We start from the raw sequence: 23872 nt of genomic DNA on the forward strand, positions 1-23872 counted from the left end.
CTTTGGAATGCATTTCAATGATGGAGTTTTTAAAGCACAGATGTTTGGATTGAACATCAATTTGGGTATTACCAATTTTATCAGCTGATATTTTATTAATTTTTATACCCACAGCCAAAACAGGTGGCATTGGCTTCTGGCAGCTTGGGCCTGAGGTTATGCAATCGCCAGGGTTTGCTGAGGGCTGTGGTGGTGGTGAGGTCTCCCAGAATTAGGGGAAGGGGAGAAGCCTTGAGTGTGGTTTTTGGATGCGTCGGGTTTAAAAGCTACTCTGTGCTCATGAACTGCAGCTCTGGGAGAAATACTCAGACTCCCTGAATCTTAGTTTCCTTGTCTACAAAATGGGGGTAGTAAAAAGGGCCCCGCTTGTAGTGGAGCATGGAATAGCTAGGGGAAATAACATTCAAATGCCACCTGCCGCAGGGCTGGCCATTAGGGAGCCTGCAGCAGCACGGTTCTCCGTCTAACGGGGGCTGGGCTTCGCCACTTCCTCGGCTGGGCGCTCTGAGCGGCTGCCCTGCCCACTCAAGTCACGGAGCCTCCCTGGATCCGCTTCCTCCAACGTGGGAAAGGAAGGACAGCTCTGCCATGGCTTTCAGATATGAAAACACTGGACACAATAATTTTAAATATAAATGCAAAATCTCTAATCAAAGAGTTTGGGAAAACGGATTCATTTAAATCAGCCTGAAGTCTAAACATGTGTGTGTTACTGACATGCTCATATTCCCACATGGCACATGTTCCTAGCGTGTGACTTCTGTGTGGTGTGTTCGTGAGGACACACATGTCCTTTCTCAGCCACGATTGGAACTCTCCATCCCAAGTCCTGGCTTCGGACCTCACATCCGTGGGCCTGAGAGAAAGGTGTCTGCCAATAGCTTCAGGCTGAGAATGGGCATATTCTGGACCCCACCTGCCTCTGAAGCACCCTTGTCTGCCACCTGGGAGTGAGAGGCACTTATCCTCCTGCCTGACCCTTCCTGGTGCCTGATGTCTTGCAAGAGATGCGGATCCACAGGGATGTGCAACGCTGATGCTCCCAGAGAAGAACCCCTGGGGAGCTACACCTTGCTGGGCCTAAGAGGTTGTAAAATGTGCCCTCTTTTCCTTCCCTCCCTCCCTCCCTCCTTCCTCCCTTCCTTCCTTCCTTTCTTCCCCTTCCCCTCCCCTTCCCTTCCTTCTTTTCCTTCCTTCACTCCCTCCTTCCTTCCTTCTTCCCTCCCTTTCTTTTTTCTTTCTTTCTTTTTTTTTTCAGGGTCTTACTGTGTTACCCAGTCTGGAGTACAGTGATGTGATCTCACCTCACGGCAACCTCAACCTCTCAGGCTCTGGCAATCCTCCCACCTCAGTCTCCCAAGGAGCTGGGACTACAGGCGCCAACACCATACCCAGCTAATTTTTGTATTTTTTTTTTTTTTTGTAGAGATGGGGTTTTGCCATGTTGCCCAGGCTGGTCTCAAACTCCTAAGCTCAAGTGATCCTCCCGCCTCAGCCTCCCAAAGTGCTGGGATTACAAGCCTGAGCCACTGCATCTGGCCACACCTTATTTCATAAGAATGTCTTGGAGAAAGAAAAATAAAAACTCCATCACTTAAACTATGGACACCATAAAACATAAGATGCACCACAATTTCAGAAAAATTAAATACAAAAATGAATCCTAGAATGAAATACGGCATCGCTGCGCTGTAGGGAGAGACTAAGTCCTTTTCAGAAGAGCTGGGGAGCAACACTGGAAGTCGCCATAAGAGCAGGTGTTTGCAAATGCCACTCACGCGATGGAAACCACTGAGAGCCACATCCATGGGGTATTTGAATTATGGCACAGGAGTACAATGGAATACTAGGCAGCAGTTAAAAAGGCGGAGATTGGTCTATGTATGGTGATACAGAATAATATTTTAAAACCTAGTTTAATGAAAACAGCCAAAAGCAAACCATGACATATACCATGCTTCCTGTTTGGGGAAAGAAATAGTGTGGCATAGCACACACATGCAGGTGTGTCTCACATACAGGTGCACAGCCCGGGGGCTGTGTGTGAGGAGGCTCCTGGGAGGAGAGCGTGGCCTTGTTATCTCACATAAGCAGGTGTGTCTCACATACAGGTGCACAGCCCGGGGTGTGTGTGTGAGGAGGCTCCTGGAAGGAGAGCGTGGCCTTGTTATCTCACATGCAGGTGTGTCTCACACAGGTGCACAGCCCGGGGGGTGTGTGTGAGGAGGCTCCTGGCAGGAGGCTTAGGCGACCGTGGCCGTGTTATCTGGGTGGTTGGAAGCAGCTTTCCCCACACGCCGCCTTTAACAGCATTTGGATTGGCGAAGCTGTGCACACGTCATTTTTATCGCAAAAATGAAACCTGCCGGTGCCGTTTTAAACAGCAGAGTCGGCTCAGTGTCCCCTCAGTGCTTTCTATGGCTTTTTCTTTTCAACTTTTGGGTGTCTCTGTAACAGGAAAGTGAAGCAAGGCACTGCCAGCTTTTGTTTACGATGCTTGTGGATTTTGTGTTTGTGTGTTTTAATCTATAATCAGTTTGTAAATAGACTCACTTTCTGATTCTCACGGAGGGGTTTGATTTGCGGATGGAGACCGAGTCCACCCTGTTTGAACCCAGCCGCGCCCTGCTCATGCGAGCTGGCCTTCTCTTCATACAGCAGGGTGGAGAGGGAAGGCCACTTTCCGGTAAGCGGGCAAAACGGGTACTACTACCGTGTTACTTATGCTAGCAACAGTTCCGACTTACCTTAATTGGGTTTCTTTTCCTGAAAGGTAATTCTCAGTTAATTTCCCCACACCCACGGGTGCTGGGACCACACTCCATGGACGTGTGTGACGTGAGGCCCTTCGCCCCCGTGTGCCTGTCTCTCTGGTTCTTCTGACTTAAAGCACCAGTAGCAGCACAGTTAGTCCAGTTATTCGGAAGCTCAGCACGGAGCCACATTGCTGCAGCATAGAAGGCCACGGATTCCTCCATCAGCATGGACTACACTTCCCACAAAACGAACGGGGCATCTCTATGGAAAAAGCAAAGTGTGTCCCTATCCCTGGGATACCCCTAACCCTGGGACACCCCTAGCCCCAGGACCCGCCCACCCGGGGACAGCACTACTCCTGGGACACGCCCACCCCTGGGACAACCCTACCCCCGGACACGCCCTGAGACACGCCCACCCCCCAGGACCGCCAACCCCTGGGACATGCCTACCCCTGGGACACCCCTACCCCCCCGCCAACATGCCTACCCCGGGACATCCCTACCCCCAGGACATGCCTATCCCCAGGACATCCCTACCCCCAGGACATGCCTATCCCCAGGACATCCCTACCCCCAGGACATGCCTATCCCCAGGACAGACCCACCCCCGGGACACACCCATCCCCAGGACAGACCCACCCCCGGGACACGCCTACCCCTGGGACACCCCTACCCCCCGGGACACGCCCACCCCCGGGACACCCCCTACCCCCTGGACACGCCCACCCCCGGGACACCCCTACCCCCGGGACACGCCCACCCCCGGGACACGCCCACCCTGGGACACCTCTACCCCCGGGACACGCCCATCCCTGGGACACGCCCATCCCTGGGACTTGCCCACCCCCAGAACACCTCTACCCCTGGGGACACCCCCATCCCTGGGACACGCCCATCCCTGGGACATGCCTACCCCCGGGACACCTCTACCCCTGGGACACGCCTGCTCCTTGCACTGAATGAATGCAGGGGTCGTTTCCATCAAGGGGAGGCGGCCGGGGAGTGGAGGCGCCTGGAAGTGGTTGGCAGGGCTGGTCCAGGAAGCCTGGACCCAACGCGCCTGGGAGCTGGGAGTCCGTGGCCCCCACCTGTGAAGTCCACCAGCCTCTCTTGCCAGTCCACTCACACAGGAATCCTAAGTGGGAGCATAAAGACATCACCACTTTCCCCTTTCAAATCATCCCATAGAAGAAGACGCCCGTGGGGGTAGGGCTTGTATTTTGGATGCCCACAGAGATTCCAACCAACCAGGCTTTCTGCCCCGCGGCCTTCTCTCCCTGAGGCTGGGGCTTCCTCTGGGATTCCAACTCTGCCCAGAGGCGAGCCCTTTAATGAAATCACAACAAAAAGAGAGGCCCTAGCCAAGCGGCCAAGCACAGCGGTAAACATCAGTCAACTGCTGTTTTATTCACACCAGATGCTGCATGGAAAAATCACGTCCAAATTTATTTTAAACAAGAGCAAGTGGTCTCTTTTCCAAGACTCTCTGAGAGAGAACCTCATCACAGGGACAGCGCTTCCTCGTCAGCGAGCCCGGTGGGGCAGGCGCGGAAGGGAAAGGCCTTCTCTGCATTTGGACCTGGCCCACTAAGGCAGACCACAGAGAGACGCCGGAGCTGGCAGGAGGCCATTTATGTTCTGGTTTTCTCCGTGAGTTGTTTCAAAAAGGGATTGATCTTAAAATCTAGTGTGATTAAAAAGGTGGGTGGGGTTAAGAGCAATGCTGCTATATGTGTCCCGCAGGCCCCAGTGTGGACTGTTTCTCTGTCCAGGAAAACACGACCCACTGTGGACATGGGAGGGTGGGGGGTGGGGGGAGGCGGTGCATTGGCCCTCACAGGGAAACGCATGCCTGGAGGCAGAGGCAGGACAGAGGGTCTGCAGCGGGGGGCCTGCTGGAGGCCACCACCGCAGTTAGTGTTGTTGAAGTGAGTGAGTAAACAGCATTAGCTCTGCGACAGAATAAAATACACCGCCTGTCCAGGAGACTGCGGGTGAGTGCCACGCATGGAGGTCCAAGTGCGGCAAATCTATGCAGTGTCAATGTTGATGGTGGAGGACGGAAAATATTCTCGCAGGACAAACAATGTATTTTATGCAACAGTTAGGATTCTGAAATTGGAAACAGAGAGTTAGATGTGGCCAGTCAGGCACAGACCGCAGTGGAGCCTCACAGAGACACCCTCACCCAGGGGCTGCGAGAGGACCCTATGGGCCCCGGGGTGGAATCGGCTCTCTAGGGGGAAAGTGGCAGAAATGGCTTTACTTCTCCTCTGTGGACAGGCGGTAGAGAGCCACGCCCAGGTCCTCCAGCTTCTCCTTGTCCTCCAGGTCCTGGTACAAGCCTTTGGGAACGAGGTCCAGGCCGTACAGCAACCCGAACAGGCAGCCTGCAATGGTGCCCGTGGCCGCGCTCTCCCCTGAAACGCAAAGGCAGCAGTTGCAGTGGGCTCCACCTGACCAGGGCCTCTGCAAGACCCCTGGGGCTGGCCGCCCCTAAGGTGGGCCAAACCCCAATTCTGCTGGGGGCAGCTGAAAAAAGGGACAGGCAGGCCAGCGCGGTGGCTCACGCCTGTCATCCCAGCTACACAGGCGGCTGAGATGGGAGAATCTCTTGAACCCGGGAGGCAGAGGTGGCAGCGAGCCGAGATTGCCTCTCTGCACTCCAGCCCGAGTGACAGAGTGAGATCCTGTCTCAAAAGAAAACAACAAACCCAAAAACAAACAGGAGGGGGACAGGCGCTTCCCTTCTCCCTCCCTGGGGCAGGCGTCTGTGTGAAGCGGTGTTTCAGCACTAAGAGTCAGTGAGGCGCCAGGACGGTGCAGAAGGAAGGCAGAGGGAGGGGAGCCCGAGGCCGCATGGTCCCACCCTTGAGCTGAGGTCACGGAGGAAACCCCTCCAGGGGCTGAGCCGGCTCTGTGCAGAGGCTTCCTGACCAAACGGAGCCACATTTGTGTTTTCCCAGCTCATGTCTGTGGTCAAGCTCAGCTCCAAGCCTCACTGAAGGGAGGCAATTTCAGCCAGTCTCACAGAACCATAACAGCTGCTCCCACAAGGCACAGGGTTGACCTTACGGGTAGGAGCTGCCTGGAGCTGCCACAGCCACTCTGCTGGGCTTCCTCCTCTCCCTCCATGGCCAGACGGCCAGGGCGGCACAGAGCCAGCACGGATGGAGCAGGATGCGAGCCCAGGACCTAACTCCAGGCCACAGTCTGCGACTTTGCACAGAGGCTGCAGAGCAAAGGACAAGATGACGGTGACCTTGGAATGGAACCCTGTGAAGGTGGCCAGCCTGAGGCAGCAGTGGCAAGGGCAGGAGCCCCCACACCCCCACACCCCACCTATTCTAAGGCTGCACTGCCCTCCAGGCTCGTGGACCAGGTGAGAGACTCTTGGTCTGCTGGAGCTCACAGCAGGCACCTGCAGCTGCACCTGTATCCTGTAATGTCCTCACATGAGCACGCTTAGGTCAGCAGGTGTACCCTGGAGCCTGTGCCCTCCCAAAGTGGGTTCCAGAAAGGAAGAGACGGACGCACATGCTGGGGTTCAGGAGGTGGCCCCTGAATGCCTGCAGTCCTAGGACACTCCGAGGGGGTGCTTCAGAAGAAGGGTGCTACCCTCCAGGAAGCCACGGCCATTAAGGAACATCTCACCTCCATGAAACATGGCCCGGTGACACAGCTCAGTCCAGCTGTTTCCTGCTGCAAGGAGGGCGTCATAGGCTATCATGGGGGCGTCGTGGCCTCGTCTTCCCCCTCGACCTTCTGAGCTCCACTTCCTGTAGGTCTGACAAGAGAGCCGTGGGTCAGGGGCGTGTGCCCAAGTGGAGCCACTTCTGGGTATATTACAGCACAAGCTTTCTGGGCCCCTCCTAGTGAACTGCCATTCCATCCATCCACACTTTCTGGGCCCCTCCTAGTGAACTGCCATTCCATCCATCCACGCTTTCTGGGCCCCTCCTAGTGAACTGCCATTCCATCCATCCACGCTTTCTGGGCCCCTCCTAGTGAACTGCCATTCCATCCATCCACGCTTTCTGGGCCCCTCCTAGTGAACTGCCATTTCATCCATCCACCCTTTTCTTTTTGAGATGAATCTGGCTCTGTCCCCCAGGCTGGAGTGCAATGATACAATCTCAGCTCACTGCAACCTCCACCTCCCGGGTTCAAGCGATTCTCCTGTCTCAGCCTCCCGAGTAGTTGGGATTACAGGCGTACGCCAGCACACGTGGCTAATTTTTGGTATTTTTAGTAGAGATGGGGTTAGCCACCCACCCATCCATTCACCATCCATTCATCTATCCACCCATCCACCCACCCATCCATTCACCATCCACTCATCCATCCACCCATCCATTCGCCCACCCATTTATCAACCCATCCATTCACCCACTCTTCCACCACCCACCCACCCACCCATCCATATACCCACCCACCCATCAATTCACCCATCCACTCATCCATCCACCCACCCATTCATCCATTCACCCACCCATTCATCCATCCACCCATCCATTCATCCATTCACCCACCCATTTACCTACCCATTAATTCACCCACCCTTCCACCACCCACCCACCCATCCATATACCCACCCACCCATTCACCCATCCACTCATCCATCCACCCACCCACCCATTCACCCACCCACCCAGCCATCTCACCCATTCACCCATCCACTCTTCCATTCACCTATCCACCCACCCATCCACTCATCCATCCACCCATCCATTCATCCATTTACCCACACATTTACCTACCCATCCATTCACCCACGCTTCTACCTACCTGCCCTTCCATCCACCTACCCAACCACCCATCCATATACCCACCCACCCACCCACGCACCCATCCATTCACCTGTCCACCCATCCATCCACCCATCTATTCATCCATTCACCCACCCATTTACTTACCCATCCATTCACGCACCCTTCCACCCACCCATCATTCAAAATCCATCTATCCATCCATCCATCCATCCATCCATTCACCTACCCACCCACCCATCCATCCACTTGCTATGCACTTATTGAGCACCACTGGTGTGCCAGACATTGCCCCAGTGCCAGGACAAGGCTTACCTTTTCCCTCTCTTCTGCGTCATAATTGTCGGGGAAGATGGCTTTATTTTCTGAGTCTTTACTGATTTTCCTCTCCTCCAAATAAAATTGCCATTTAGCTTCAAAGTAAAACCAGTGCTCCTGGTATTCTAAACATAAAGAACAAGGGGGAGCTGAACACAATGGCATCCATGGAGTGGGGCGGGTGCAGGGAGTTGGGGGTGGGGAGGGTGGGGGCGTGTGTGTGGCGGGGAAGTGGCAATGCCCCCTCTACCCAGCTGCAGGCATGTGGAGAAGCCGAGCACCTGTCCTGGAGTAAACAACTGAGCGACTGTCCAGAATTACCAACATGCTGACATTTGTAGCTGCTTTCTTTCTTTCTTTCTTCCTTTCTTTTTTTCTTGAGACGAAGTCTCCCTCTCGTCCCCCAGGCTGGAGTGCAGTGGCGTGATCTCGGCTCACTGCAACCTCTGCCTCCCGGGTTCAAGCGATTCTCCTGCCTCAGCCTCCCGAGTAGCTGGGATTACAGCTGCCCGCCACCACACCCGGCTAATTTTTGTATTTTTAGTAGAGACGAGGTTTCACCATGTTAGTCAGGCTGATCTCGAACTCCTGACCTCAGGTGATCCACCTGCCTCGGCCTCCCAAAGTGTTGGGATTACAGGCGTGAGCCACCACGCCCGGCCTCGTTTTTCTTTCTTTTTTTTTTTTTTTTTTGAGATGGAGTCTCTCTCTGTTGCCCAGGCTGGAGTGCAGTGGCACCATCTTGGCACACTGCAACCTCCGCTTCCTGGGTTCAAGCGATTCTCCTGCCTCAGCCTCCTGAGTAGCTGCAACTACAGGCACCCACCACCACGCCCGGCTAATTTTTGTATTTTTAGTAGAGATGGGGTTTCACCATATTGGCCGGGCTGGTCTCGAATTCCTGACCTCAAGTGATCCTCCCACCTCGGCTTCCCAAAGTGCTGGGATTACAGGCGTGAGCCACCATGCCCAGCCTTTAGCTGCTCTGAAAGGACAGCAAGCAAGATGGAGATGGGGCAAAAGCATTCTCGTTACATTGTTGCATTAGCCCTGTGCCTGCAGAGCAGGGCGTGGCATGTTTCATTACTCCTAACTGAAATCCAAGCCCCTGAATGCTCTAGGGACTTCTTGGAGGTCATCTGGCCAAGAGGACGCTGACTCAGAAGGGAGTCTGAACCTGCAGCTACACACCCTACAGACCACAGGGAATCGCCTTCCCCGCCGTGGAGCCAGGAGGCGTGCAGCTGCCCAGACCCGGGCCCACTGCCCTCCTGCCTGCCTTACGGTGAGCACCCCTGCCCGCCACACCCCACCTCCTGCTCCCTGGCACCGCGGGAGCCACAGAGGGTGGGAGCCATGCAGGCCGCTGGTGGCTGTCAGGACCAAGGGACACATGTGCCGATCACATGAGGTGACAGGGCACAGATCCTGTCTGCCTGGCCGTGGTTGGAGAGCTCAGGGCGCTGGAGAGCAGAGCTGGAAGGGCTGCAGCAGGGAGGCTACGCTCCTGCCACAGAGCTCCAGGCCACAGGGAGGCCAGGAGAGCCCTGGACCAGGACCTGGACGAGGCTCGCAGGCACCCGCGACTCAGGCCCTCCGAAACTCTGGGCCAACTTGGTTTCACACAAGGAAAAGTCCAGCCCCCTTAGGGTCTTGTTCAGCGACATGAAATTGGAAGTGAAAGACGCAAAAAGAAGAGGGCAGCGGCCACAGGTGCATCCCATGAACCCACAGGGCCTGAAACTCCGGGTGGAGCGTCAACATGGACCTGGGCGCAGACTCAAAGCACTGCCTCTCACCCGAGTCAGCCGGGGTTGGCCAAGTCGGAAACAGACGTCTAAATACAAAAGCAGGGAGCTAATTGTGAACTGTGCTCACTGCAGAGGGCCGTGTCAGGTGGGCCGGTCAGAAGCCCAGAGCAGTGTTTCCGGAGGGTGTCCTACGGGACTTAACGATCTCTGGATGATTTTAGATGCTCTGTTAAAAAGGTTTCTGTGTCAAGGGAATTCATGAAACTCTGGGTTAAACAAATTTGAAATAACAGATTTATTTGGAGGATTGTTTCTCAGAGCTTTAAACTGGTATCTGTGCATTTCAAGTCCCTAAGAGAAAGAATAAAGCTTTCTGAAGAACAGTCGGAAACATTCCATGAACACAAAGGGGAGGAGGCTTTGCTGCTCAGATAATTCCAACTGTTCTCAGAAAATGCTTTGAGGAAAACCGTTTTGAATACCAAAGTTCTGGGAGAACATTCGTTAATATACTGTGAATTCAGTAATGGCGTGGCTCCATGCCTGACTGCTCACCTGTTTCTAAGGTGGGTCAGGGCGACTCTCCTGGGGTTAGGGAGATGACTTAGCCCCTGGCTGCAGACAACAACCTCAGCTGGAAAGAACCCGGCACCACCGGCTTAGCCATCTCCATGTTAGTCAGGCTGATCTCGAACTCCTGACCTCAGGTGATCCACCTGCCTCGGCCTCCCAAAGTGTTGGGATTATAGGCGTGAGCCACCACGCCCGGCCTCTTTTTTCTTTTTTTCTTTTTTTTTTTTGAGACGGAGTCTCTCTCTGTTGTCCAGGCTGGAGTGCAGTGGCACCATCTTGGCACACTGCAACCTCCGCTTAGCCATCTCCCACCGCTCCCACACCAAACGGTAAGAGAGATGAAACCACTGGAAACAAAGTGTGCTGTGGCCTGCCAGGTGTGCTCAGCAGTCACGCTTCCTGAGGACGGCCCGGTCACAGGGAGCACAGAGCAGTGACTCAAGGAGGTACTGACTGTGTGCGGACGCTGACTTTCTTGCTCCCATCAGCACAGGCCTGGTGGCTGAGCAGCCCCTGAGCCACGTCCAGGCAGGTATCCATGCCTGCACCCCCGTGGAAAGCTGTGCACCAGACCCCCATAAGGCATTTCAGAACACGTGCCTGTGCCTTGCAGGGGAAATAAAGGGATTCACTGGTTTTTCTGTTTCTAGAAGACTTCAGACCAGGCGAGGTGGCTCACGCCTGTAATCCCAGCACTTGGGAGGCCAAGGCGGGCGGATCACTTGAAGTCAGGGCGACCTGGTGAAACCCCGTCTCTACTAAAAATACAAAAAACTAGCTAGGCGTGGTGACGGATGCCTGTAATCCCAGCTGCTTGGGCGGCTGAGGCAGGAGAATTGCTTGAACCTGGGAGGCAGAGGTTGCAGTGAGCTGAGATTGCATAATTGCACTCCAGCCTGGGTGACGAGCCAGATTCCATCTCAAAAAAAAAAAAAAAAAAAAATCAAGAAGACTTCAGCCTGAGGCTGTTTTGAAAAATAAGCAAACCTGATCCTACATTCAAATCCTCCCTCTCCTTCTCCAGGACACACACACTGGATACGTTATTTCCAATTTCCTCAACCATGCAAGGACGCCAAAGGCTGCATGAAGCTGCCTGTGCTCCCCCTGCCGCCCCCTCCCCTCTTAGACGGCACCTCCCGTGGGGTGGAAGAATCTTCCGGAACCGTCACGGATTTCCTAGTCCCATACCTGCTGTCCCTGCCCCTGGCCAGCCTCATGGGGCTCCTGAGGGAAGGGCCCAGCCCTGAGCTCGCCCAAACCGGCAGAAGCAGAGTTTTTCCAGGGGTCACCACGGGTCCCACGCACATCCCAGTGGCTGCCAGTCGCTTGGTGCCGCGGGCTGGGGTGGACGGGGACGGGTGGACCCGCTGGAGGCAAATGTCCCCGGCAGGCTCAGGTCTCTCTGAGGCTCCGGGTGGGGAGGCAAAGCCTCCCAGGTCAGGGCAGAGGCAGACTGGTCAGGAGCAGCATGGGGCCTGCCTTGCGAGGCCAGCTCTGCTCACATGGCCCGGACAGGGCCCTCCCAGTTCCATCTAAGAGCGAAAGCGCCTTGAAGTATTTGGGGGCCCATGGAGGGGCTGGATCTGTCCAGATCTGCTCTGAGTGCGGACTGGGGCCGGGGGAGCGGCTCACCTGCCGTGTGCCGGATGGTCTTCCTGCAGTACTCCTCTGCCAGCGGCACTGCCCGCAGCATGTCTCTCCCCCACTGGACCAGCGGCTTTCCTTGTGCGGCGAACGACACAAACAGGGCCGTGCACAGGGAGCCCAGGAAGCCTGGAGGGCAGGGAAGAGAGAGGGGGCACCATCACCTGGGCCGCTTGGGAGGGCCTGGGGCCGCCCGCCACGCTGCGTGGGACCCCCGAGGAAGGGTTTGCTCGTTTTCCGTCTTTCCCATGTTCAGGTGCACAGTTTGGCGGCATTAACCACGTTCACACTGTGGACATTCTCCATCCTCCCTGGAACTCCCCATCTTCCCAAACTGTAGCTCTGTCCCCACTCCACTCACCCCACCGCCCTCCCCAGGCCCTGGCCGCCCCCAGTTGACTTTTCTGTCTCCGGATGTGACTGCTCTGGGTGCCTGCTCCTCGTGGGACCGCACGCGATTTGTCCCTTTGTGGCGGGCGTGTTCCACTCAGGACGCATCCTCAGGTTCACCCGCGTGGCTCGCCACGGCTTCCCTTCCTCTCCGCGGCTGAATCGCATTCCGTGCGTGGACGAACGCATTTTGATTGCCCGTCATCTGTGTGTGGATGCATGAGCTGCCTCCGCCTTTGGCTATTGGGAACACCGCGTCACGTAGACCGTTAGCATCCGTGGCCGGGGATTATCAGTTAACGAGCCTGTGCAGGAAGAAGGCTGAGGTGGGGGCTCTCCTGACTTGAGAGCGACCCCGCAGAGCTCTGGGTCCGTTGTGCACACTCAGGCGTTTCCTGTGCGGGGCCGACTCACTCGCCCTGCTGGTGCTTGGGGCTTTTCTTGCCTAACTTCTGGGGGTGCATTAGCAGCCAGCAAGCTCATCAGCACAGACAAGCTCAGAGCTCATCTTATAGGCACTGCCTCCCTTATTTTCTTTGGTATGTCAAATTTTACAACTGTTTACTGAAAAATAAATGCATGCGAGTATATATGTATTTAATAAAACACGGTTAAGGAAGAAGTCCGGGAGGCCTGTCCTGGTCCATCTTCCAGGGCAGTGGGGAAAGATGGAGCCAGCGGCTTCTGGGGTACTGAGCTCACCCCGCAGTCCACACAGCCAGCCCTGTACCTCACGGAGCAGGTGGCACTGGGTGCGCAGCTCTCAGGGAACATGGCCACGTCTGGCCCCACTAGGCTCCCATCCACCATTGCACTGGCCTCATTCCGCTAGTGTGCAAGCCATCAGAGAGGAGCTCGGAAGAGACTGATCTGAATTACGATGATCCTGGCCATAATGAGGCTAACAATGCCCAGGGCTGGCAGGACAGTCCTGGAAATCCCATGGTCACCGTCTGGGTGGGGACAGCCCTGGAGGGGCCGCCTCTTCCAAAGACATGAGCTCTCTCCTCTCACTGCTAGCCATCGTGGGGACTGCAGCCGCTGCGGGTCAGTAGTGGCAGGAGGCGAAGTGATGGCCATGGTACTCGTGATGTAGTTTCAGAGATGCAGTCGTGTGGGAGGACTAGTGATGGCCGTGGTACTCGTGATTTAGCACCAGAGATGCAGTCACACAGGATGACCAGTGACAACCGTGGTGACAGTACCAGTAGCAGCAGCAACAACGGTGGTGGTACTCGTGACGGTTGCAGTGGGAACAGTGTGGTGCCAGTGACTGCAGCAGTGGTTGTCGTGCTAGTGACGGTATCATGTGGAGGAACTGGTGATATCAGTGGTGACAGGACCAGTAGCAGCAGCCATAGTGGTGATGGCTGTACTGGTGACAAAAGCGGAGCAGTGATAAAAGGCGGGGGTGGCACTAGTGGCGGGGGTGGCAGTGGCACTAGTGGCGGGGGTGGCAGTGGCACCAGTGGCGGGGGTGGCAGTGGCACCAGTGGTGGCGGTGGCAGTGGCACCAGTGGTGGGGGTGGCAGTGGCACCAGTGGTGGGGGTGGCAGTGGCACTAGTGGTGGCGGTGACAGTGTTGCTAGCGACAGGAGCAGTAGGGATGGTGTGGTGCTGCCGATGGGAGCAGCTGTGGCGGTGGCAGTAGTTACAGTGCGAGTGGCCATGCAGGGGAGCAGTGACCCCTGTTGCCGAGCCCTTGCCCCACTGCGCACTGCTCCCAGGGTGTCATCTGCCACTCAGTCCTCACGAGAGCCTGTGAAGGGCATGGTGATCACCCCTTTTGTGGATGGGGCATGTGGGGCTGAGAGGTTGTGTTGCTGTTTTGGAGCCATGTTAGCTTCAGAAGGGTCAGTTCTGCTGCGGACCCTGTGGGTGTGTCTGAGGCCCACACCCACCTAGGAAAGGGGCGAGCCTGCTGTCACGGCGCCATTGACCAGAGGCAGGCTCTGGGGTGGGTGCCGCGTGCGTTCTGACATCCCACTTCTCCGTACACCGGGGCTGTGACACTGCCCTGCCGGGGCTGTCGTGGGGAAAAGATGACCCTAAGCCCAGGCTGGGCCCACGGTGAACGGCCACTCAACACGGCCGCTACATGGAGCATGGTTGCCCGTGACACGCCATGCGGAGACAGGCCGCAGAGACAGGCTGCAGAGACACTTTCCAGCGGCTGTCGGGCCACTCTTGAAGGCACTCATCAGGGCCTCCCTTGGCCCGGCGGGAGGGCTGCAGCAGCGGCAAGAGTCTATGAATGGTTCTCAAGCCCAGGGCTCTGGGCCGGTCTTGACCCCGCCTACAGCTCTGCCCCCGCACAGGGTGGCTGCAGCTCTGGACTCATGGGAGCACGCGATGCAGGCTGTAACACAAACTGTGGCTCTTGCTGCCAGAGGTGGTTTGAAAATGGAAAAGGGAGTAGAGTTAAAAAGCACTTTGAAGTGTCAATTTCATAAAATCAAACCCTTAAAACATTTTTGGTCATTATCATAGAATATATAAATTATTCATCTATTAAACATGTGAAATAATTTTTTTTTTTGAGATGGAGTCTGACTCTGTCGCCCAGGCTGGAGTGCAGTGGTGTGATCTCAGCTCACTGCAACCTCCGCCTCCCGGGTTCAAGCGATTCTCCTGCCTCAGCCTCCTGAGTAGCTGGGATTACAGGCATGCACCACCATGCCCAGCTAATTTTTGTATTTTTTAGTAGAGACGAGGCTTCACCATGGTGGCCAGGCTGGTCTTGAACTCCTGACCTCAGGTGATCCGCCTGCCTTGGCCTCCCAAAGTGCTGGGATTACAGGCGTGAGCCACCGCGCCTGGCCGTGAAATAATTTTTAAAATATGAGTAGGAAATATATTAGCAAATGTTTTAGAAATTTAAATTATTAACACAGATTCTTGTGCTCATTACATTGTTTTCAAATGTCCAACTTTTTTTTTGTTTTTGAGATAGGGCCTCGCCCTGTCGCCCAGGCTGGAGTGCAATGGTGCAAATACAGCTCACTGCAGCCCCAACATCCTGGGCTCAGGCGATCCTCCTACATCAGTAGCTGGAAACACAGGTGCATGCCGTCATGCCTGGCTAATTTTTAATTTTTTTGTAGAGATGGAGTCTCCCCGTGTTGCCCAGGCTGGTCTCATACTCCTGGGCTCAAGCGATCCTCCTGCCTCTGCCTCCCAAAGTGCTGGGATCACAGGTGTGAGCCGCTGCACCTGCACCTGGCAAATGCCCAACATTTTCGGGTCTGAAGGTTTTAATTTTTAATTTGCGTCCAGTTGCAGCACTCAGCTAGCAGGAGTCCAGCACTGCTCCCTTCTCAGCATCTGACTCTGGCCCACCAGTTGGGTCACGTGCCTTCCCTCTTTCATTTTAACGAGTTAGCAAAGTTGCCTGTGAGTCCACTGCTTAGGCCATCTGTCCCCAGGGTAGTAAAGGCACGCGCCTGATTTGCTGCAGACTCGGTGGGGATGGGACGGCCAGGCCAGCAGAGCTGCGTGTTGATCGAAGGCCGGTTGCTCACCGCTGTTCTCACGGAGGGGTGGGCGGCTCTGCCCTCCTCGTTGGGATGCCAGTCACAGCAGATACCAAAAGGTAATCTTGAACGAGGCTAGCGTGGCTGTTGGATGTGCGTGGGACTGGGCGGTGCCAGGACTAAGGGCCAACTGCAGGTCAGGAGTTTTGAGTCCTTTTTGCTTTTTTTAAATGGAAGCCAACCGAGCCGCCTCCTCATTACCTTTCAAAGTCAGGCCTAGAGTCAGGCGCTACCGCAGCCACCCCAGCCTGGCCTCTCAGAGGCCTGCCCTCCACAGGACGGGCTGCGGACGGGGACAAATCCCAGTGAGCAGCTGGCCAGCTGGCACAGACCACAAGGACGGAAGTGCCGTGTTAAGGGGGCGACATGATCCAACCCGCTTCTCCCTCACACAGCCCGATTTGGGGGTGTGATTCACATGTGGCAGTCGCCCCGTTACAGGTTAGAAACCTGTGGCCCGTGGGGTGGAGCTGCTCCCGTGGTTCCCGTGGTCCCCTTGGCTCCCTTGGCCAGCGGGTGGTGGGGCCAACCCAGGGCACAGCAGGAAAATGCAGGAAATATTGTACAAACCCTTGTCCCCAGGGTCCCCCCGATCCCACCTGCACCCAGGCACTGGTGCGTTTCTTTGTCTTTTGTTCTGACACAAATGATACCAAAACCACTGAATTCTTCCCTTGCACAGTTTCTTCAACATCACCGTGCTTATCGCTAATCCTGCTTTTGGGCTGAAAACAGGCCTTAAGCAAAGCAGATTAAAAAATAAGCCAACTCCCCCAACAAATCAAAAAATCGATGTGATCCCATGAGATTTCCAGCCCAGTGTCCCGAGCAGGGCGCCCTCACAGCAGGCAGCTGGCAGGTGCAGGGTCAGCTTCTGTCTCCTTTAAGCAGATGTGCAGATGGCGGCAGCTCCAGACCCCGCCCCCCACCCCACACTTAACCTGTGGGGTGGTTGTGGGTCATCCGGCCGCACTTCACCCTGACCTCCCCCCGCCCCCCCGCCCCACACTTACCTGTGGGATGGTTGTGGGTCATCCGGCCGCACTCCACGCTGACCTCCACCCAGCCCCCCGCCCCACACTTACCTGTGGGATGGTTGTGGGTCATCCGGCCGCACTCCACGCTGACCTCGATGAGGGTCTCCAGCCGCTCAGGCTTCCAGTACCGCAGGCCGATGCACATGGCCTTGGTAGCCGCTCCAAACCCTGAGCCTGTGTGGAGGAAGAGCTGGTTTAGACTTCTGCTCCAATAATTCCACCCCTGACAATCTAGCTTTCATGAATAATTTTAAAAGTATAAAAATTTGTGTAATAACATGTTATCAGAGTGTGGTTTAAATGAGCGAGCCATGGGCAGGCCACTCAAGTGCCTGCAGCAGAAACGAGATGGGGCAAATTCGGTTGCATCCAAGTGTCGGGTGTTAGTCACTAAAAACAGAACGTTTGATGGCCTGGAAATATGCTCGTCATTTGCAGCATGCTTTCAACGAGATGCTTCCCTGTAAAAACAGCTTCATTGAGTTATAACTACATACAACAAACTAGGCATAATGAAACATGCACGACCCTAAGATTTTTATACTGGTGTACCGCGGGACCCAGCACCCAGGCACAGGGTGAACATAGGTGTACCGCGGGACCCAGCACCCAGGCGCAGGGTGAACATAGGTGTACCCCGGGACCCAGCACCCACACAGAGTGAACATAGGTGTACCCCGGGACCCAGCATCCACATGTAGAGTGAACATAGGTGTACCCCAGGACCTGGCACCCACATGTAGAGTGAACATAGGTGTACCCCGGGACCCAGCACCCACACATAGAGTGAACATAGGTGTACCCCGGGACCCAGCACCCACATGTAGAGTGAACATAGGTGTACCCCGGGACCCGGCACCCAGGTGTAGAGTGAACATAGGTGTACCCCGGGACCCGGTACCCACACATAGAGTGAACATAGGTGTACCCCGGGACCCGGCACCCAGGTGTAGAGTGAACATAGGTGTACCCCGGGACCCAGCACCCAGGCGCAGGGTGAACATAGGTGTACCCCGGGACCCAGCACCCACATGTAGAGTGAACATAGGTGTACCCCGGGACCCGGCACCCAGGTGTAGAGTGAACATAGGTGTACCCCGGGACCCGGTACCCACACATAGAGTGAACATAGGTGTACCCCGGGACCTGGCACCCACACGTAGAGTGAACATAGGTGTACCCCGGGACCCAGCACCCAGGCACAGGGTGAACATAGGTGTACCCCGGGACCCGGCACCCACACATAGAGTGAACATAGGTGTACCCCGGGAGCCGGCACCCACACATAGAGTGAACATAGGTGTACCCCAGGACCCAGCACCCAGGCACAGGGTGAACATAGGTGTACCCCGGGACCCAGCACCCACATGTAGAGTGAACATAGGTGTACCCCGGGACCCGGCACCCAGGTGTAGAGTGAACATAGGTGTACCCCGGGACCCGGCACCCAGGTGTAGAGTGAACATAGGTGTACCCCGGGACCCGGCACCCACACATAGAGTGAACATAGGTGTACCCCGGGACCTGGCACCCACACGTAGAGTGAACATAGGTGTACCCCAGGACCCAGCACCCAGGTGTAGAGTGAACATAGGTGTACCCCGGGACCCGGCACCCACACATAGAGTGAACATAGGTGTACCCCGGGACCTGGCACCCACACATAGAGTGAACATAGGTGTACCCCGGGACCCAGCACCCACACATAGAGTGAACATAGGTGTACCCCGGGACCCGGCACCCACACATAGAGTGAACATAGGTGTACCCCGGGACCCAGCACCCACACATAGAGTGAACATAGGTGTACCCCGGGACCCGGCACCCACACGTAGAGTGAACATAGGTGTACCCCAGGACCCAGCACCCAGGCGTAGAGTGAACATAGGTGTACCCCGGGACCCAGCACCCACATGTAGAGTGAACATAGGTGTACCCCGGGACCCAGCACCCACATGTAGAGTGAACATAGGTGTACCCCGGGACCCGGCACCCAGGTGTAGAGTGAACATAGGTGTACCCCGGGACCCAGCACCCACACGTAGAGTGAACACAGGTGTATCCCGGGACCCGGCACCCACACATAGAGTGAACATAGGTGTACCCCAGGACCCAGCACCCAGGCACAGGGTGAACACAGGTGTACCCCGGGACCCAGCACCCAGGTGCAGAGTGAACATAGGTGTACCCCGGGACCCAGCACCCAGGTGCAGAGTGAATGCCTCTGTTGACCCTGAAGCCGCCGGTGCCCTCTGCAATCCGTCCTCCTGCCTCTCCCAAGCCCCACTGCTGCGACCGTGCGTGTTACTCGGCGTGTTCCAGGACCTGTGTAAACGGAATCATGGAGAACGTGCCGTGCTTTCCACCTGGCTTTTGTCACTCCTTATAACTGCTCTGAGAAGCGCCCACGTTGTTGGGGATCAATAGTGATTCCTTTTTATGGCTGAATAGCTCCCTCTTGCATTGATCTGCCATGGCTGCTCTATCTGCAGACCTGCAGTTTGGGCTGTGTCCAGTCTGGGGCTCTGAGCATGAGGCACCAGATCCTGGTGTGGACAGAGGCTCTCTTCTCTTGGGCGAATGCTGGGACAGAGCCTCCAGATCACGTGGTGATGAATGTTTAACTTTTTTGTTTGTTTGAGATGGAGTCTTGCTCTGTGGCCCAGGCTGGAGTGCAGCAGCCTAATCTTAGCTCAGTGCACCTCCGCCTGCCAGGTTCAAGCAGTTCTCCTGCCTCAGCCTCCTGAGTAGCTGGGATTACAGGCATACACCACCATGCCTGGCTAGTTTTTGTATTTTTAGCAGAGATGAGGTTTCACCTTGTTGGCCAGGCTGGTCTTGAACTCCTGACCTCAGGTGATCAGCCTGTCTTGGCCTCCCAAAGTGCTGGGATTACAGACATGAGCCACCACGCCTGGCAGAATGTTTAACTTTTAAAGAAACTGCCAAATGGGTTTCCAGAGTCAGAGTGGTAGAACCATTTGATGTCCCTCCAGTAGATCTTCCACAGCCCTGACAGCACTTGCTACATTTTTTAAAATCTTAGCCATTCTGTTAGTTATGTAATGGTATCTTATTGTGGTTTTATTTGCATTTTTCTAATGACGGAAGATGGTGAGCATGATTTTGTGCTTATTGGCCACCCATATATCTTCTTTGGAGAAGTTTTGCCCATGTTTTATTCTTTTAAAAAAATTTTATAGTTGGGCATGGTGGCTCATGCCTGTAATCCCAGCACTTTGGGAGGCCAAGGCAGGCAGATCACCTGAGGTCAGGAGTTCGAGACCAGCCTGGCCAACACAGTGAAACCCCTGTCTCTACTAAAAATACAAAAATTAAGTGGCATGGTGGCACGCACCTGTAGTCCCAGCTACTCTGGAGGCTGAGGCAGGAGAATTGCTTGAACCCAGGAGGTAGAGGTTGCAGTGAGCCGAGATTGTGCCACTGGGTGACAGAGCGAGACTCCATCTCAAAAAAAAAATTTTCTTTTTTATAATAGAGATGGCATCTCAGTATGTTGCTCAGGCTGGGCTGGAACTCCTGGGTCCAAGTGATCCTCCTGGCTCAGTCTTCCAAAGTGCTGGGATTATAGGTGTGAGCCACCACACCTGGCCCTCTTGCCCATTTTTGTATGGGGTTGCTTGCTTTCTTCTTCTTAAGTTGGAAGAGTTCTTTATGCATTCTGGACTCAAGTCCTTATCAGATATCTGCTTTGCAAATATTTTCTCCCAGCTTTGACTTGCCTTTTCATTCATTAAATAGAGTTTCCTGGAGAGCAGAAAAATGAATTTGGGAAGTATTCATCTTCTTCAATCTTTTGGAAGAGTTATGTACAATTTATATTATTTATTCCTCAAACGTTTGGTAAATACCCTGTGAAGCCATCAGGGACTGAAATTCTCTTTCCTTTTTTTTTTCTTTTTTTGAGACGGAGTCTCACTCTGACTCTGTTGCCCAGGCTGGAGTGCAATGGCACAATCTCAGCTCACTGCAACCTCCGCCTCCCGGGTTCAAGTGATTCTTGTGCCTCAGCCTCCTGAATAGCTGGGACTACAGGTGTGCACCACCACGCCCAGCTAATTTTTGTATTTTTAGTAGAGGAGAGGTCTTACCATTTTGGCCAGGCTGGTCTCGAACTCCTGACCTCAGGTGATCTGCCCGCCTTGGCCTCCCAAAGTACTGGGATCACGGGTGTGAGCCACCGTGCCCAGCCTGGGCCTACAGTTTTCTTTGTAATTTTTTTTTTTTTTTTTCCTGAGACAGCGTCTTGCTCTGTCGCCAGGCTGGAGTGCAGTGATGTGATCTCGGCTCACTGCAACATCCACCTCCTGGGTTCAAGCAATTCTCCTGCCTCGGCCTCCTGAGTAGCTTGGATTACAGGTGCCCACCACCATGTCTGGCTAATTTTTGTACTTTTAGTAGAGACAGGGTTTTGCCATGTTGGCCAGCCTGGTCTCGAACACCTGACCTCAGGTGATCTACCCGCCTTGGCCTCCTAAAGTGCTGGGATTACAGGTGTGAGCCACCATGACTGGCCTTGTAATTTCTTCCATAAGATGTAATACTATTTAGATGACCTTTCTCCTCTTGAGTGACCTTCGGTAGTTTATGTCTTTCAAAAACATTTGTCCTTTTAATCTAAGTTGTTAAATGCATTGGCATAAAATTGTGAATAATATTCCCTTATTTTCCTCTTAATTTCCGTAGACTCTGGTGATTTTACTCCTCTCGTTCATACTGATGATTTGTCTTTCTCTTTTTTCCACATCAGTCTAGCTAGAGGATTATCAATTGTTTTGATCTCCCGAAAGAACCAGCTTTTGGTTTTATTAATTTGCTCTACTCTTTTTCTGTTTTCAATCATTGATTTTCATGCTGATCTTCACTATTTTCTTTCTTCTGCTTTCTTTTGGCTTAGTTTGCTATGAGTTTTCTGGTTTTAAAACGTGAAAATGAAAGCCAATGGTTGGAGACCTTCATGTTGAAATCACTGCCTATAACTGTGGGTTTCTCTAGTTCGCTTTGCAGCATTGTCAGTTTTTGCTTCATATATTCTGAAGATCTGTTATTAGGTACAGAGACATCTAGGTTTGTTATGTCCCCCTGATGAACTGATCCATTTACTAGGATGGAATTACCTTCCTTATTCTTGGGAATATTCTTTGCTCCAAAATTTTACTGTATGTGTTACTAATATAGTAACTCCAGCTTTCTTTTGATTAGTGTTAGTGTGGTATATTTTTCCATCTTTTTTTTTTTTTTTGAGATGGAGTCTCACTCTATGGCCTAGGCTGGAGTACAGTGGCACGATCTCAGCTCACTGCAACCTCCGCCTCCTGGGTTCAAGCAATTCTCCTGCCTCAGCCTCCCAACTAGCTGGGATTACAGGGGCATACCACCACACCCAGCAATTTTTGTATTTTTAGTAGAGACAGGGTTTCACTATGTTGGCCAGGCTGGTCTCGAACTCCTGACCTCAGATGATCCACCCGCCTCGGCCTCCCAAAGTTCTGGGATCACAGGTGTGAGCCACTGCACCTGGTCTATTTTTCTTTTTTAGAAGCTTTAATCTATTTACGTCTTTATATTTAAAGTGTTACTGAAGTGCAACAGGAGATTTTTGGTTGGTTGTTTGTTTGCTTGTTTTTAGTGTATTCCTTGGCTAGGCACAGTGGCTTATGCCTGTAATCCCAGCATTTTGGGAGGCCAAGGTGGGCGGATCACTTGAGGCCAGGAGTTTGAGGCCAGCCTGGCCAACATGGCAAAACCTTGTCACTACTAAAAATTCAAAAATTAGCCAGGTGTGGTGGTGGGCGCCCGTAGTCCCAGCTACTTGGGAGGTGGAGGCAGGAGAATCAGCTGAACCAGGGAGGTAGAGGTTGCAGTGAGCCAAAATTGCGCCACTGCACTCCAATCTGGGCGACAGAGCAAGACTCCATCTCAAAATTAAAAAGTTGTTTCTTATAAGCAGCACATAGTTGGGGGCTGGGACCTGCTTCTTTATCTAATGTGACAACTTCTGACTGTTATTGGGGGTCTTCACACCATTCACATTTGGCGTCATTATTATTATCTTGTTTGTTTTCTACTTGTACTGTCTAGTATTTGTCCCTCCTTCACCCTTTTCTGCCTTTTTTGGGTTGAATGTTTCTCAAGGGATTCAATTTTAACTCTTTTGCTGGCTTACTATTGCTAACTCTTCTGTGATTTCAGCGGTGGCTTTTGGGTTCATGGTGTCCGTCTACAGCTCGTTACAGCTGTGATGACACTGTGGCATACACGGTGTGGGAGCCTCACCGTCATCGGCTTCCATCTCTCCCCTGCTAGCCTTCGTGCTATTGTTGTTGTACATTCTACTTATATTTTATAAACCATACCGTTCATTATTATTTTTAAGTCAATTATCTTTTAAAGATATTTAAATAACATGTTTTAAAATCTTACACATTTCCCCATACAGTTACCATTTCTGTAACACTCTATCCCGCTGCGTGGGTCCATGTCTCTATCATGCCATGTCCTGCCGCTTGGGTCTGTGTCTCTATCACGCTTTACTCCACCGCACGGGTCCATGTCTCTATCACGCTGTGTCCTGCCGCGTGGGTCCGTGTCTATCACGCTGTGTCCCACCACGCGGGTCCGTGTCTCTATCACACTCTGTCCCCACCCTGTGCGTGAGTCTGTGTCTCTATCACGCTTTATTCCACCGTGCTGGTCCGTGTCTCTGTCACGTTGTGTCCTGCCGCGCGGGTCCGTGTCTCTATCAGGCTGTGTCCCGCCACGTGGCGTCCGCGTCTCTATCACGCTGTGTCCTGCGGCGCGGGTCTCTGTTTGCATCCAGTGCGGTTTTCCTTCTGTCTGAGTGACTTCCATTAGCATTTCTTGTTACATGACTCTGTGGGTGATGAATTCTTTCAGCTTTTGTTTGTCTGAGAAAGGCTATTTTGCCTTCATTTCTGAAAGATATTTTTTTCAGGGTGTAGAATTCTAACAGGCCAGGCATGGTGGCTCACACCGTAATCTCAGGATTTTGGGAGGCTAAGGCAGAAGGGTTGTTGAGGCCCAGGAGTTCAAGACCAATCAGGGCAACAAAGT

General features: G+C 53.8%; 1 protein-coding gene across 3 annotated transcripts in view; it reads right to left on the bottom strand.

Moving 5' to 3' along the window:
• Positions 1-23872, bottom strand: part of ADPRHL1 (ADP-ribosylhydrolase like 1) — a 56263-nt gene that overhangs the window by 18336 nt on the left and 14055 nt on the right. The window contains exons 3-7 of one of the 3 annotated variants that reach the window (XM_054665620.2): positions 16826-16951; positions 11806-11946; positions 7844-7971; positions 6414-6546; positions 5026-5179 (exon numbers count right to left, since the gene is read on the bottom strand). In XM_054665620.2, coding sequence (XP_054521595.2) covers positions 5026-5179; positions 6414-6546; positions 7844-7971; positions 11806-11946; positions 16826-16951 — 682 coding nt within the window. Of the gene's footprint in view, positions 1-2747; positions 2988-5025; positions 5180-6413; positions 6547-7843; positions 7972-11805; positions 11947-16753; positions 16794-16825; positions 16952-23872 lie in introns of those variants that run through there. The other 2 variants (XM_054665621.2, XM_054665624.2) reach the window with 2 other exon arrangements.

This window comes from Pan troglodytes, chromosome 14, assembly GCF_028858775.2.
Source record: "Pan troglodytes isolate AG18354 chromosome 14, NHGRI_mPanTro3-v2.0_pri, whole genome shotgun sequence".
NCBI lineage: Eukaryota > Metazoa > Chordata > Mammalia > Primates > Hominidae > Pan > Pan troglodytes.